A 17,831-nucleotide genomic window follows, 5' to 3' on the forward strand; every position below is an offset into this window, starting at 1 on the left:
AGAGATCATCTGAGCTGGACATCAGTGTCTCAGCGTCACTTGTCACGGTGAGGTGGGACTTTCAGTCTCGTCACACTCTGCTTGAATAGGTTACTGGTTTTTGAAGGCTGATCTGAAGGCCTGTAGACCGAGCGCGCGTTCTTTTTTTGTTAGTTATCTGGTTGAACCTTATTTTATATTTTACTTTCATTCAAATTAGTATCGGGCAATATTTTATGACAGCAAAATTAATATGATTATTTTTATATCATTCAGAATCGGTCATTAATCGCTGCTCAATAGAATACATCAATACCAAGACTTAAGTCAAGAATGTTACATTTGAGTTTAATAATTAATTTGTGTTTAATGAGAAAATGTTATTAATTTGGATACTGCACAATTACGAAATTTGAGAGCAACTTTATGGGTCCAGACGACTCTTTTTAAACAGTCGATCAAATAACACTTTTTAAATTCGAAATAATTTTGCTCTTTATTAACTGCAATCACATAAGAATTATTTTGATTCCTAAGTTGGTTGTATATTATGCACGAATTTTTTTAAACACGCCATCAATTTAAGGGCGGAAAATTGTGAACATATCTGAGCACATTCAGGAGGAGCTGCTAATTGAATTATCGTAATGACATTTAAATGGTGGCGCTTGGAGCTATTTTGGGCACTAATATAAAATGGCACAAAAATATGCCCAATTCTGGTGCCTTCAATGATATAAATATCTTGCTTGCATAGCTTGATTTTACAATCCCATATATTAATAAAAATCATATCGCTCACTTAGACTAAATTTTTTATTTCAGACATAGGTGCGAAAAGTGCATTGTGTGAAAATTGGTTTCAGAATTAAACTATTTTTAACCAGCAAAGAGGCGCAATTGTATTCTACAAAATCAAAAACACAGGTACGTAAAATTATCAATTATATTTTATAATAAAAAAAATTCTATGCCCTAAATTTTTATGGAATATTCAGTGGGTTATATATGAACCACATTTGCTAAGTGTATTAAGAAAAGAATAGAATAGAAGTGTCGGCATTGAAGAAATAGGCCCATGGCCTGTTACCGATTCTTGTACTTTTCGCGACTTGATTCACAAGTTTCATTTCTGTGTATTCAATGTTCAGGCAATAGGGGAATAATGACACAAATTGTACAATATACTTTCGTAAAGTTGAGTTTGTGCTCGGGCAAGCAAACATACGCAGGCGTATGAACCTCATCTGCTGTCAATGGTGTTGCCGAGCTGTGAGGTCATTGAGGACGCCCATAATAAAATATGAAACTATAACGGAGATAAAACTTGTCTCGTTGAAGCATCATTTAGTTTTTAGATGAAACACGTGTGTAGGCTCAGTTTCAAATTATTTCCAAGCATCATATTTTTTTACGTAACATAGAAATGAATTTTCGCGAGTGGATCTGAGAAAATTTGTATTTGAATTTTCGAAGATTGCAATCAAATTTTGGAAATTTAAACGAGTGAACTTTCATTCAATAATTAAAAAAGTGAAATGCGCATAAACTTGCAAGCTTATCATTTATAAAACAATTGCAAGTCATTGTATAATTGTTTAAGTTATAATAAATTCATCAGATCAAACAGACGAGAATGGCAGCGATGTTGTGGACACGAGCGCTTCAAGTCATCAAAGCCACGACGCTCGAGCCTGCGATGCTCGTGGACGGCGCGGCGAGCAACGCTATGATTATACTCATGGAGAACGTGCAGATGATTAAAACCTGCACCCATACGCTGGGATTCTCAGAGGAGGTCAGTGATTAAAGAGGAAGTCAGTGATTAAAAAGTGCACCCAAAAGCTAGGGTTCTCAGAGGAGGTCAGTGATTAAAGAGGAGGTCAGTGATTAAAAAGTGCACCCAAAAGCTAGGGTTCTCGGAGGAGGTCAGTGATTAAAACGTGCACCCAAAAGCTAGGGTTTTCCAGAGATCAGTGAATAAAACTTGCACCCAAACGCTAGAGTTCTCTTAGGAGATCAGTGATTAAAACGTGCATTGTATGAAAATTGTCATTGTGCATTGTGTGAAAATTGGTTTTAGAATTAAACTATTTTGCGGGACAAGCGAAGAGGCGCAGTTGTATTCTACCTAACCAAAAACCTAATAGTACGGTGATTTTTTTGTAGGTGTGTAACAACCTATCGCTCCACGAGGAGGCGAACATCTTGGTGCAGAAAGAGCTGAGCATGTTCACGTTCTACAACAGCATTATACTGTCTATTGTAGCGCTGCTATTCATACTCTTCATGGGCGCGTGGAGCGACGTGTATGGTCGGAAGGTTAGTGTGATGTTACAAATGAAGGATATTATTAAATTGATTGTTAATTTCCCTGACGATTATACGTACACTAGCTTAACACCTGGAGCAGAATTATTAACTTTTTTCGTGATAACCTCTCATGAAACTCCTGACACGTCCCATTTCTAGATTTTGAAATGTATATTCATTTGCGCGCAGGTTCAAGTAAATAACCATTCTACTTCGCGAAATATGTGTTACTGTAGTAAATATTAATATGTAGTAATATAAACATACTGACCAACATTGTTGATTAAGCCAAACTAAATGCTGATGCGTCTATGAACAGAAACTTCCACTTTTTTAATTTAATTATTTCATTGTCATAGGAAAGAATTTCGAATTTCTCCTCGCGACAAACGTTAATAGGCTCAATAGACCTAAAGACGACCTATACAGTGGCATAAATTTATTGCCAGATTTTTGCATTCAATCTTTCCATCACTGTAGAATTTACGCGTAGCAAAATGTCAAATGCTTCAACAATTCACTTTTACTTAACATTCCGCATATGGTTTCTGAAAACAAATATACATACAAATGAACACACGTAAATTATATAATGGTGATACAATCACAAATATAATGGTGATACAATCATGTATAACTCATTAATATTTCAACGGAAATATTCAAATATGAAATAGTAAATATCCAAGATAATTAAATAGCCCTTTACCAAATTATTTGCGCACCACACTGTCGCACCAGTCGTAAGCCATGAATAGCGACACAAGTTAGAATCCAAGTAAACCTAGCCTACATAGGAAATATCTCAGTAGTTGGTACTGAACAAAACAATCAATAATTCTGCGGTTGCAAGACTCTTGTGCTTGCTTTCAATCACGGAACTTACTTCGTGACTCTGCGCCTGAGTAGGCCTTCAGCTGCTTGTAAGCGAGCTTTGCTATGCGTAATCATGCACTCCTCCATGCAGCTCATTTCTTCATTACCTTGGTATTTATTTTATATTCGTAGGTAACCTCGATAATAGTTGCCCACAATTCTTTGTTGCTTCGGGCTTTCAAAATGCTGTGCTTGTTAAACACATTAATAATTACTGTAATTATATTATTAAAATTATTAACTACTGTTATTTATACTGTTAGTTATTTATTTACTGTCTTTTGACTGGTACGGCTTCCAATTTTGCTATAAACCTCTGTAAAAATCATTTAAGACGTTAAATTTAAGGTTCATGAAGCCTTACTGCATCATCATTTTACATTCTTGCGCATTATATTTAGGTCAGTCATGTGTGTACTAAATTCTCAGATTTCTCGACTTCTAAAGCGGGAATGATTCCTTTATCAAACGTGTAATCTCAACACACTTTTTTTGCGAGATAAAATTATGTACTAGGATTATATTCATGTAGACGCTGGCTAAGTGTCTAGCATTCAATCCATCTCTTCCATGTCTAGAGCATATTGCGTCTCTATTACAGACTTTCTAAATCATATAATACAATTAGAATTGGATGGACTAATGGGCTAAGGTCCATCCAATTCATGTAACGCTCGGTACCTTACATAATTGTTTAATGCACCTACTTTCAATTGGCCTTATTATTTTCCACCGACAGTTTCCTTTGGTGCTGACATTCCTGTGCCAAGTGATAAACGCAGCGGGATACCTGCTAGTACTAATGGTTCCCTCGATGCCCATCGAAATAATTTACGGCGCATCTTTGATCATGTCGTTAGGGGGCGGAAACCCTGGGCTGATGTCCATAGCTTTCAGCTATGCCAGTGATATAAGCTCTGAAGAGGACAGAACCCTTAAGATATCAACTCTCAACTCACTTTGGTATCTTGGAGGACCCATCGGCACAGCCCTGACTGGTTTTGTGCTGCGACACAGTACATATCACATGGCCCTATCAATAATGCTTGGTCTTAACACATTCGGTTTACTGTACATCATATTCTTCATCAAAGAAAGCTGTGGACCCTTCGCAAAGATTGGAAATTGTCTCAAAGAGCCAGGCAAACAGACACTCAAGAAAGAGGATGTAACTCTGTCAAGGATGGTTGTGGATTTTGTGAACTGGAGGAGAGTTGCGGAGTCTTTCCATACCCTCTTCAAAGCCAGACCTGGGTACAATCGTGCACTCCTGTTCACATCTGTCGTCTGCAATATGGCTAGAAGAGCCGCCAGAAGTAAGAAAATTTTACTTTAGCTTTCTAATTCTTAGGGGAATGTTCCATATTAAAACTCAATTAACTGAGTTTCAGACTTATGACATATTGATTAGACTTATTTTATTAGTCGTGTATCTGACAATTTATCAATTGTAATAAGCTACAGATGGGGGTAAACTCATAAGTAATCATTCGAATTTTGGTATTATTTGATTTTAAACAAATTCCCATTGGAAATTCTGAAAATATCTTAATAGTCACTTCTCTACAAGTTCGACACAAAGTAGGCTTAAATTAAACAACTCTAATTTGGCGAAGTTCATAGCGTCCAGATCACATAGAGCGAAAAATGGCAAAATTATGCAATTCCCTAAGAACTCACGACGAGAAGGTAAAAATCCCTGAGAAGTAGAAATATTTTTGCATCTCTAAATAGATAATAATCTCAAGATGATATGTTTGCAGGTTTCTTCTTGTACCTGTTCGCTCGTATCGTTCTTGGTTGGGACGCAAGTTACTACAGCTACTGGACTACTAGCAGAATCCTCATCACCGCTGTCTGTGAGTTATCATTTATTGCTGACATTTTGCCTCGTTTACCGAATTTCTTTAACATTATCTCTCTCTTTTTACTTTAAAAACAAATAGGTCTCATCGGTATTTCCATTTCTATGCAAGTTATTAGCGTGCTTTCATAAGCCAGGTCATAAGCCAGGTCATAAGCCAGGTCAATGGGTAATGTATCTGCATTCTCTGCGGATACATTACCAGCGTCGAAAATGCCATCCGTATCTGAAGTCATGGAAATATAATTATTGTCAGAGGGCTAACTTTCTACCAGGTTGATATTATGTTACATTAACCTGGTAGGGATTACAAGACAAAGTAACCAGGCAAATAACCACACCATGGTCTTGTGACGGCAGTATCCAAAGTCCTGGAAATGTTATAGTCAGAAAGCTAATTTTCTACGAGGTTAATATTATATTTCATTAACCTGGTATAGATTATAAGACACAGTAACCAGACAAATAACCACACCATGATATTGTTTGGGCAGCATCGCTGTTCCTAGTGCCGCTGCTGTCGAACCTGCTGAAAGCGAGCGACTATACGCTCGTTGCGTACGGCTCCGTATCGTCTGCCCTCGAGTTCGCTGCGTACGCTCTGGTGCTGAGTCCCGCTTACGCCTCCATCATGTGGGTCTCACCCATCCTTGGTCTACTCACCAACGCACAAATCGCACTCCGGTCCTTCCCCACGAAAATCGTCGACCCCGATGAGAAAGGTGGGTTTGGGGTCTCAATTTTTAATTATATTTTCAATTATTTAATGCTTAATTTATAAGAAGTTTACTTTCCACTGAAGTGTTGGTTGGGTTTGCAGAAGTTGATCAAAGCAATTTATAAAGAAATGTAAAAAAACTATTGATTTTGATAAAAATTTTGCCCTGCGTATTGTTAGTACAATAACAGAAATTAGCTTCAAAATTGAAAACAGAAATTGGAAAGATTATTATGTCTGCGCTACCACTAAATTTTGTATTTAACCAATAACATGTGCGTAACCAATTCACAATCGTTACTGCTTTCGCTGGGCTGTAAAACGAACTCTTAAGATGAGGCGAAAAGTTAAAAATTCGAAAAAAAATTATGCCTAAAATTTAAACGCTGATAGCAAAGCAGCCCAGCACAACATATAAGAACCGGGCTACTGACACATTAACTTGAATGAATCCAAATCAAACTCCAGCTGCTCTCGTGAAAACGCTTGGTTTCTCATCAGCATAAAAATTAAATTTTCCAACGCTATATGTATCTCAAAGCATGGAAACGAACCTCGTAATAAATAAACAAAAGCCTAAGCAAGTGGTTATGGACTTCTCGCTTCGAGTCACCGACATGTGGAACAGCCTCCCTGATAGCATCGTTGACGCTCCGAGTATGAACGCCTTCAAGAACAGACTAGACGAAGCTATGCAGGAACATTTGTTCAGTCTTAAAATGCCTAGCAAATTATGGACCAGGCAATAAGTCCAGCAGCTATCTCAATCAATCGTCAGTTATGGAAAGATCGGCTTCCAAAGGCCGGATCCCTTGTGAATCAAGTCACGAAAAGTACAAGAATCGGCAACAGGCCATGGGCCTATTTCTTCAGTGCCGACACTTCTATTTTATTTTGTTCTATGGTACAGGCCGCGTGACTGCGGCGACGGGAGCGCTGACGAGCCTCATGCCCATGGCGGGCTACGCTTGCTACACCGCCATATACAAGAGCACAGTCGCCTCCTTCCCAGGGGCGCAGTTCATCTTCGGTGCCGCCATCAACTTGGCTATTGCCATCCTATTTATGTAAGTGCACGTATTATCAGAACAGAAATTATTATAAGTAGAGAAATTATTTTGAGGAGTGGAGTTATTAGAAGAAGAGATGTTATTAAAAGATGAGAAACTATTATAAGAAGAGAAATAATTATAAGAAGGGATATTAGATATTATTATGGAAGATATTATTCTAAGAAAAAAATTATTATAAAAGGAGATATTATTATAAGGAGAGATATTATTATAAGAGAATTATTATAAAAATAAAAATTATTATAAGAAGAGATTAAAAAAAAGGAGAGAAATTATTGTAATAAAATATAACTTGGTTTCAGGAAAGATGAATTAAAGCGTTGGGGTATTTTTTCTGTTGTTTTCCTGCTATTTACCGTGCGTAGAGCGGCCTGGCAGAGAGATGATCATTAACTAAGGGGTTTTATAAATATTATTTTTCATCGCTGTAAGTTGACCTCCAATCGGAATAGAAACTTTTGAACGGGTTCCTGAAATAAGTGCTTTTAGTTAATGAGTGTTTTTTGAAGATAAGATATCTATTCATGTAGCAATAAATATAAGTTTTTTAACTACTTTTATATCTCCGGCGTACAGATGCCTATACGCGGTCAACAGGAACAAGAACACAAGCAAGGATGACGTGGAAAACATCTCCGGTAAATCCACTCTTGCAAGGAAATTGTCGAACGCGATCTTGGCTGGCTCTGTCCAAGGATCCGAACATTTTTTTATGCCGGTTGAATGTCAACCGGCATCAAAACCGGCAGTATCGAGTCAACATGAGTCCGAATGCTTGTCAATAGAAATTCCCGAAGGGCTTAAATTGAACGCTATTCTATGCAACGAGAAAGTTCATCGAATTGCATCTCGTAGTTATTCCTTAGGTACAATTAAAAGCTCAAGTGTCCAACGAGAATTAAAACGCAACAGAACTTATTCTAATCCTTTGACAGATGACGAAATAAAATTTTCTGAGAACTGAGAAGTTGTAGAATATTGAATCTGTGATCATTACCGTAGGATTAGTTAAATTATTTATTGCGTGAATTGGTAACTTTGGTTTTATACAATAAAATGTGACTGCGTTTCGATTAGATCATGAATGAAGGATTATCGTAAAAAATGTTTACTCAACTATACTTTATGTTTATTCACTTGAACGTCGTTTCGTGTATTGTGTTATGCCAGCATGTATATGTATTATGCCAGCTGTAAAAAGCGTATGTTGAGCGTCAGTGTAGGTTTGTTGACTAATTACACGTCATTAAACATGTCAAATCAAATTATTATCCTAGCTTCAGTTCTTATAGAATTGAAAGGAATAATGAGACACACAATATAAACTATAGAGACAACCGACCGGATGAGGAAGTGACGACGTAGTAATAATAATAAATAATAATAAGAATAAGGCCACAGGTTTACGTGCCTTAGCGAGAGCGACGGAGACATCCAGGAGCCAGCCATATTGTGGTCCAGATAATTAGTTAAAATTCTAAGAAATCGACGATTCTCGAAGAGAGTCTTTCTGGTCAAGCACGTGTTATCATATTTAGGGAATTTTCCCTACATGATATTCGTCCCCACTCTGCTTTATTTCGCAATAATTGCTGGAATGGAGTCGAGTAACAAGTCAACAAACTCTCGATCGTGCATCCAAGATTTTTGCGATGAAAATTAATGAAAGCAGAATGCGTCATCAAATAGAAAATAGAATAGATTGGAAAAATTATTATCAACTAAAAAACTTACACTGGCACTATGAGGTATCCAACACAGATCGGCTACTATAATTTAAAAATAAATTAATAAAAAACAGCAATACAAGTAGTTTTTGACTTTGAAAAAGTAAAAGCATTTTCGTTGATGACATTGACACGTGTTCAATATAAAATCCTTAATTAGATTAGTCATTGCGACCAAGCATTCGGGAAATTAACCATTGGAAATTTCCCAGCTTTTTTACCCAGACAGCCAAAACTGAGCTCACTGCAAAAAAATCTGACGGATAATTGACCGTAAACTCAGATTGGAACAAGGCAACGAAACTTTTTTCTTTTTGAGCATCTTTTTTTCTACTTATGACACTTGAGCCTGGAACACAAAACTCGCAGAGTGGCTATAGGGAGAATAAAGACTGATTGATTGAAATGAATTGATAACGCGTAGGAGTTATTTATGTTTTTTTCACCTTTCAAAAAGTTGAAGAGTTGAAGAGCAGGCTGATCGAGGGATTTCCGCCTCTGTGATGTGACCGCCACTAGTTAAAATTTCGCACGCGCTACGCATTTCCACGAACGTAGAGCGTGTCGATATAATACTAATACACTCTTACTATTGACCGAAGATATAATACGAACTCACAAGAACATTAAAGTACCTAACGATGACACAGGAACGACAGTCAGGCAATTAAAGTTAATCTTGCGGAAAATTACAATAGAAACAAAATATGTGGACACTGATGTACATATGAATGGTGACTCATCAAAAATTTTATGACATTCTGCGCTATCTATCAGAATTAACTGCTAGCGCAGCTAGCACGAATGAGAAAAATTTGGCCATATATTCTATATTTGGAAGTTTAGTCTTCAAGAGAAACACGGATGTGTTGCAAAACAGATACGTCAAAAAGCTTTTACATTTGAAAAAAATATGAGCTATTATAAAACTTGCTAAGAAATCATATGTGATCATGATTCGTATTTGAAACTTTCACGGTCAATAAACAAACAATATTACTTTATGGGCAACCATTATGAAATGTGCGATCTTGTTAGCTCCACAGAAAGCTGCCTATACCCTTGAAGTGTTTATTTTCCAGTAAAGACATTAAAAAATTCTGCTCCTCGGCTAACTTATTATCTACGAACTATAAACATGAAGGAAGAATTGAGAAACTTGTCCAATATTAATAAAGTCTTGATAATTTTCGTAAGCCTATATTTTAATCTGGGACAGAGGGTTATTCCCTCTGGTTATAAAAAATGGGTTATAAAAATGGTTATAAAAATGGGCAGAGCGTTATTCCCGATAGTCCTGTGCGATGAGGCTTCATCAACAAAATGTTTGTGGAAATGTTGTGTCCACTAGGATGAAATCGAGGAACTCATGCGAATGGCCAGCACAAAATTATGCAATATGACAGAACCCGTAATGATACAATTTCATAGTGGTAAAAATAAAATAAGTAAAGGAAGATTCGCGGCAGATATGCTTTTGAATGTCTCGGCCTTCAAACTCGGGCTTCGGACGCTGCGAGATCAAGGACGTTGCAGCTCGACGACTCCATTGTTTTCGTAAATATCACGTGGAATTAGGCGAAACAAACCGTAATCATTCACATTCTTAATTAAGCTTTCAGGGTATGCTAGTCTTACATTTCAAGTAGAAATATTCAAAAATAAATTTTTGGACATGAATTCCGTTTCCGTTTTTAGACAATTTCCAAGCCTAATTTCCGTTTTTAGGCCAAAATTTTCCGATTGAATGTCACTGTATTCACGGCAAAAAATTGCGTACAGATTGAGCTCATGAAACTGGGAAAACTATATTGTAAATGTTATTGAAGCTCGAATGACCCTAATTAGTACGCGACACATGTTTGATAGTTCACTTGAAAAACAAGAACACAAAAAATGCAGAGAAATAATATCCCGAATAAAGAAAATTGGTGATGATATCCAGTTTGGTGTCTGATCCGAGCTTCGCAAGACATAACAGTGGGTTTTTTTTGCTAGTCAACGCGCCTCGAGTGCTAGTGTATGAGCATAAAAACAAATATCCTCGAACGAGCGTTATGAATAAATGCTATAGATGAACGATCAAATATATTTTTTATAAATTTGTTGTTTTCGTTATTGCCACTCACTTCCAAGTTTAGCGGCAGCAGTCTCCACGGATACATCGCAGTAATGACTCGCATAGTAATGAGCAGTCATAATGATGGTGAAAAAAATCAGTAGTCATGATATTGGCAGAGGAAGAGAAGACTTTTTATGAATTCATAATTTGATTACCCGTGGGAAACTAAAAATGTACGGAATTTAAAATCGTACAGGCTATCAAGTGAAGAGATTTAATTCCGATTTCTGTGGAAAGGACTTGGAAAAAACATGCAGGAGCGCAGAACAAAGCCCAAAAATATGATATATCGTACTTGTACTCACGCGAAGACGGCGAGAAAACACAATGGCCGCTGATGATCTTGCACGGTTCTTGAATTTTTTTCGGGTGGGGCAGGAGGGGGGATTTTCTTGTGGTCTGGAATTAGCCAGCGCTAATTCCAGAGGGCACAGGGTTCGAATCAAATTTTGGTGGTGATAAGTAGAGTGAAGCGTTTGGCATTTATGTACAGATTCACTCAAATTTGTGGAATTCACTCAATTATTTGCAAATTGGATCATTATTATTAATGAATTCAATTAATATGTTTGATATTTTTCAGCAAAACCTAGCAAAAATGAACATGATATTAGGCGGCGTGTAAAGACTCACTTGTCACGTAAAAGTTAATGTTAGTTACGCCAAAGTGCATATTATTATAAAAAAGTTGGCAAGTAATAGTTTTGACAGGACCGAAGTGGTTTCGTAGACCGGACCCAAGTGGTTTCGTAGACCGGACCGAAGTGGTTTCGTAGACCGGACCCAAGTGCTTTCGTAGATCGGACCCAAGTGCTTTCGTAGACCGGACCCAAGTGGTTTCGTAGACCGGACCCAAGTGGTTTCGTAGACCGGACCGAAGTGGTTTCGTAAATAAATAAATATTATTTATTTATTTGCTACGCGATTTTAGCTCAGCTTCACTCCAAATGAACATAGATGGTCTGATGGCAGTAGATGGTCTAATGGCAATAGATGACTAATGACAAAATATGGACTAATGGCAACTAATATACCAATGACATTAGATGGACCAATGGCTGGTATTAACTAATGACAATCGATTGACTAATTGCTAGTATGAACTAATGGCAATAGATGGACTAATGGCAATAGCTTAAAAGTTGCAGCGGTCAGACACCAAGTTTTATTGATGTGAAATCCGAACGTGTCGGTGATCAGCCCCTTGTTTTTGGCCCTAGGGGAAGACAACTCAACACTGGGAAGTTTCCCGAAAAATTTAACTGTCATCATTTCCCGTCCACCTAGGCAAACGAGCCTGTCGTAACGACCAAACATTGATTACTTACGTTAAAATTGGGTCAATTGCTAAATTATAAAAAGGTAAATGAAGCTACTTCACAAGCAGAGGTTCTTCGAGTTGGGGTTCTTGCGTACAGTACTAGACTAATTTTTAATTTCCGTCAAAGGGAAGACATTTTCTGTGCGCGCGTTTGGCCGCGGTGTTGTAAAACTCGTAAATTTTTATGTCCGTCGACATTTGGCAGCGTTTCCTACATTGTCAACGAAATAAACTGCCCAAGATGACCAGAGAACTTCAACAATTTAAGCCACTTGCTCTGTCGATGGATTATATGATTCGAGTCTATCCATCATTCGATGAACAAGAAAATGTACTTGTAAATTTCAAATATTAGCTGATTAAGTTAGGTAATTACAAAAAATGAGAATGACAGAAAGCAATATTGCAGGTCTGGGTTATAGTAAATCATTTAAATGATACTATTTTAAGAACAGTGAGATGACATATGAATCATCGATCGGGTCGTCATCAAATGAAAAAATACTGAGAATGAATTCGATGAATAAATACTGAGTTAATACGTATAAAATTGCAGCAACGAAAATAGTTGAATGGATAGAAAAACTATGAACCTTGGGCACAAACGTTGTTCGCTATTTCACGTGCAGCTAAAAAAATTATACAACTCCGTGAAAACATTACCCTATTCCTGCGCAGCGTGAATAAAGTCGTAAGCAGAATTTGGTCAGCCTCACAGGCGAGCAAACGCGAAAACTACTGGATGTCCCAGACTTCCAGCTAGTACATTGTATAGGATATATTTACGATGGTATACGATCATAAAATAAAGTAACTGTCTCCACGTGAACTATTTATAGACTGAGGCAATCCGGCGGTCCTGAAGAATATGTCCTCCTGAATCCAAGGTTTCGTGATTCGTGACTCATTCACTTTAATCCGGCTTGCCTTCAAGGCCCGAAAATGTCGACATAAACAAGGCGTCACCCCCTCTCCCCCCAAAGAAATGGTACACTACCCACCTTGAACCTTGCTCGCAAGCACCGTTATTCCAGAGTCGCAATTAAATCCCTTTTTACTTGGAATAGAACATCCTTGGTATCCGAACGAGATTATATCGTTATGGTGTATGGAAATGAATTACATTCGGAAGAGAAACAGACAAAGGAGAGAGAATTTGTTCATAATTAATTTCTAAGTCAAACCGGGGATTCGTTATCAAAAGATAGGTATTAAAAATAGTAAAGATGGCGCTCACTAAACTTACTTTCATTACACTTTCTATAACGAGAAATGTATTTTCACCTTCACTATCCTTTCTTAGTTTTGCGATAGTGAATTTTTTTTCAGTCAGTCTCGTATCACGTCAGTCATCACTTCTCTCCAGTTTTCAACGCACTGATTTTGTACTGGCAATATTAAGAATTACCCTTGAATTTGATTAAGATTGCCTTAAATGCATTTCGTGCGAGAGTTCATGCCTAAATCAATAACTGTTATCCGCATTATTTTTATTTGTCTTCAGTCGAAGACACGCTATCCGGCCTTTGAATTTAACGCAGATCATTAACCTTCAGTTCTTAGCGACCTTCATGAGTGTTCGACAAGATTGGGAAAAAATTCCTTCCCACGCATGGGAGTCAAGTTTCACGACGAGTAACAGGCTTGCTTGCAAGCGCGAATATAAAAAAGAATAGTGAGTTTCACAGAAAATTTGTGATTTTATACAGGAGAGATTTCGCACAGCAGTTTTGCAAGAGAAAAATGTCAAGCAAACGGAAAACGACTGTTTCGAAGCAAACGGAAAACGACTGTTTTGTAATAGTCAACGCTTTTAAGTTTTATGTTGTTAAAATATATTGTAAATATATGTGATCGCCCTCTTTAATATCACTCATCTTGGAAAAGGAATTGATATGAGAAATGTTCAGCTAGGGCATGGATACTTGGTCGATATCAGCACTGTAATTATACAATGGTCATATACAAAACAACGGGCTCTATAACATGATGATGGGGCCACCGAAAAACTACAACGTTAGCATACTGGCCAGGAAATATTATAGTATCACGATAAGTATGACCTATAAAGAAATCTAGGAAATTTAATTTTTATTTTAGACGCGGCCTTTTATAATTATCACTTCAGGGTCTAGTTGTACAATGTACATATATGCCTCCTTGTTTATTTTCAGACATAATTTTCTATTTGTTACAGAGCATTCATAAATTTTTACAAATATTTCACCTCTAATATCAAACATTGCTATAAACAGACGGACATATGCGTCACCTTTCACATTTTTCACTGAATAAATGTTAGCAATATTATTTGGTAGCAATGTGGTATATTGCACTCGCAAAAAAGTGAGCGCTAGTATAACGCAATAATTTTACAGCGCACGGAGGCTAGTTTTGTTTCAAGTTTAAAGCGTATCTAGAAAACGATTTGTGCCTCAATTTTCTATAACGATAAATTTAGTTAAATAATGTTATAAAGTAATCGTACGGAATAGTATTAGGGGGCACAAGGGTCCATGTTAGTGCCGATTTATTGGTGACCTTTTAATATTATTTGAGATAGTTTATGTTTCATTAGGTCTTCTATTTTAAACAGACCAACCCCATTTGCTTTCAGCTAGAAGCCTGTTCCACGCGTCGGTGAAGCGAATAAGCAAGAAATGTTATCGCGTTGATGAGTTGCACTGCCTTTTTTCCAGCCTAAAATACACTTTATTGGCGGGTTTTTAAAAAGCACGATAATGATGGACCATGAATATCAAAATATGTCACGTTGTTTATGATGGAGATATGCGCAGTACTAAAGTTTTTGCATTTGTCCGAGACATCGCACAAGCGCCGTAATATGCGTTGGAATATTTGACAAGACGAGATCTTAACTCCACCACTCTGAACAAGTAGTTATCCACGGAACGATCGGTCCGAACAACTCCCGTATCGTGACGGAAAAAACTTGAGGGACAAAAAAATGCGGTTCTAGCGCGTGATGCGAATAAAATTTTTTATAATTGGACAGTGACTGAAAAAATTGGCGGATCAGAAAACTTAATAAATGCAGTTCTAGCGCGTTATGCGCACAACATTTTTTATAATGGGACGGACGGACGGAAATCGACTAAGACTGAGAATGACTGTCGCCGGCTCTTAGCGGTTAAATTTGCACCAGAAGTGGCCTCTAAACTGTAGGTCTAGTGAGAATACGGATCATCTCTGGAGAACTAACGCCGTATTAATTGTTATTGTAATCAGCGGCCTTGGCGTGTTTCGAGTTTTTAAACTTCACCTGAAATTAATTCTGTAACCTCATAAGTGCATTATTTCTATATTTCAGCCAGGGTTGGCAATGATTAAATCAAAATAATTAAATCATGTGATTAAATCACTTGATTTTTTTATAAAAAAATCATGATTTTTTTGATTTTTTCATATATTTAAAAATATTGAGTGGCAGTCTTTAATTTATATTGAGGTATTGTTATTCATGCTTTAGTATAAATGTACTATGAATGACAAATTGGTATATAAACTTGTTGCCTTTAGTGTGTATTAGGTTCCAATAAATGGAATGTTTTTGGTACAGAGGCATCAAGTGTTGCAATACATTGTACGTAGCTAGCAGCTTAGCTAATTCTTATAAGGCTATAAGTAGTCTAACTATTTGACTATTTGTTATATATTGATAACAATATACAATTTAAATATGTTAGCTAGGTTATACAGGGTGGGGCAGAACTGATTGAACAGTTTTAAGGCAAAATAAAAGAGTAATGGAGGTACATAGAGAAGAAAGTTTATATTCCTCATGATTAGCATAACAGAGCATTTAAAATACTTATGTTTTGAAAACAATATCAGGAAGATGGGGTTTGTTAGCTGCATCACATTGCTGGAGTTGTTCTCGGAAGTTTCCTACAGCACGTTCACACATATGGCGAGGTATGGCCATAACCTCTGCTGCAATAATCCGTTCCCTTAGCTGTGATAGGGTGTGAGGGCGACTTCTGAACCTCTTTCTTTTAGATGTCACCAAAGAAAGAAATCGCAAATGCTCAAATCAGGTGACCTCGCAGGCCACTGTAAATCACCCCTTAGAGACACCAGACCTACAGGAAACATGCGTTTCAAAACATTGAGTGACATTCGAGCTGTGTGAGCTGTAGCCCCATCCTGCTGGAACCACGTCTCCCAATGCTTCATTTTCAACAACGTTTTCCATCATGGGCTGTAAGAAATTTTGCAGCATAGCGATTGGAATTCACTGTTCACTCCCTCCTCTGAGAATGACTCCAACAGTGTGTTGCAGCTAATGGCCCCCATCTTCCAGATATTGTTTTCGAAACATAAGTATTCAAAATGGTATGTTATGCTAACCTCTAGGAAAATAAACTTTCTTCTTTATGTACCTCCATTACTCTATTATTTAACCTCAAAACTGCTCAATTGGTTCTGCTCCACCCTGTATATTGAGAGGTTGACATTGTATTGACCTTTTAGGCAATTAGAAAGATTTTCCACCCTAATACGAGTATTCTAATTAAAATATTTAATTTCATTCTTTAAATATGTGAATTTGAAACTAGAAACAAAACAATTACAATTATAAGACTATATATAAAATAATTAAATGCAGCGAATGGATACAAAATATTTGAATTGTGCACATGTTTATTTCAAACAGTGTTAGCTTTTCTCATAACTTAAGTCTCGTTTCAAGTCGTATGAGGTTTGTTTGGTTATCGTTCAGTTTATGTTTAGTATTGGTTTATTGGTCTGAATTAAATGGGAACAGTGCAGTCAGTCACTACTAGTCGGTGTGTATAGAGGATAGAGTCTGGTAGATTTATAGGACATAAAACTAGTAGATCTATTGATAGTGCTGTGCACTGTGCAATCAGCTACCTATCTGTTATGTTACTCTTCAATGTTTAGAAGATCTGCATTCCTGAAGTGTTTTTGTATGTTGAAGCCAGTTAAATGGTCAATATTTGGCTCATTACCTTGCTCCATACAAACTTTACAAAGCTAATGAATAGACTTATCAATAATTGTTCACCCAAAAATCCCTAAGTAGTGAACACCACCTTGGCCTGTTGGCCATTATTGAAGGCAATAAGTGCCCTTTTTAGCCATCCATTATGATCCATATACTGTTATTGTTAGTAGGCTAATTGCAACATAAAAAATAACACCTAAAAAATACAAAAAAGCTGAAAAAATCAAAAAAATCAAAAAAATCGCCAACCCTGATTTCAGCTGTAGCAATTGGTTAACTTTTTGTTTGCACACAATCCTTGTAGCTGCCAACTGGCACTTGAACTGGAGTGAAAAAACTCAAGTGTAAGAAATCCGTTTCACGGAGCAGTTAAAAATCATTCAATGAGTGAACGAATTTGTTACCTTGATTTATCTATATTTATTTAAATTACGGCACGAGATAGAAAAACATGATTTCTTAAAGAAATTTATTTCTTCATGGCCCACATTGTACCACGAATAGGATATGTTTTTAACACAACATTGCACGCGAGACCAGGAAATCAGAGACAGAAGACAACAGTTGCTCACAAAAAATAAAATACATTTGCAATATTTCGTCAATACGCACATGCTTTACACCAACAGTCAAAACCTGGAGTAAGCTAAAGGCTTCAATCTTACTTGACAAACTTACAAAAATTAACATTCATGAATCTTTAATGTAAAACAATGATTTGATATTCTACAATATTATCATGGTTCAGAATTTCATCACCGTAAGCTGAGCGCGTACAGCGTAGCAACAAAAGTTTGGATCATGCTTTTGTGAAGAATAGTTAAACAATTCAAATACTTTCACTT

General features: G+C 36.9%; 1 protein-coding gene across 1 annotated transcript; it reads left to right on the plus strand.

Annotated features, from left to right (window-relative positions):
• The first annotated feature begins 811 nt into the window (after nucleotides 1-811).
• On the plus strand, nucleotides 812-8,078 carry LOC108669326 (proton-coupled folate transporter). Its single transcript, XM_018156630.2, has 8 exons — nucleotides 812-906; nucleotides 1,601-1,777; nucleotides 2,149-2,301; nucleotides 3,908-4,484; nucleotides 4,932-5,027; nucleotides 5,527-5,754; nucleotides 6,661-6,817; nucleotides 7,400-8,078. Exons 2-8 carry the CDS (start codon nucleotides 1,616-1,618, stop codon nucleotides 7,785-7,787), a joined length of 1,761 nt encoding a protein of 586 aa, XP_018012119.1. The 5' UTR covers nucleotides 812-906; nucleotides 1,601-1,615; the 3' UTR covers nucleotides 7,788-8,078.
• The last annotated feature ends 9,753 nt before the right edge of the window (nucleotides 8,079-17,831 follow it).

The sequence above is a fragment of the Hyalella azteca genome, unplaced genomic scaffold (assembly GCF_000764305.2).
Source record: "Hyalella azteca isolate HAZT.00-mixed unplaced genomic scaffold, Hazt_2.0.2 contig12682, whole genome shotgun sequence".
Taxonomy (NCBI): domain Eukaryota; kingdom Metazoa; phylum Arthropoda; class Malacostraca; order Amphipoda; family Hyalellidae; genus Hyalella; species Hyalella azteca.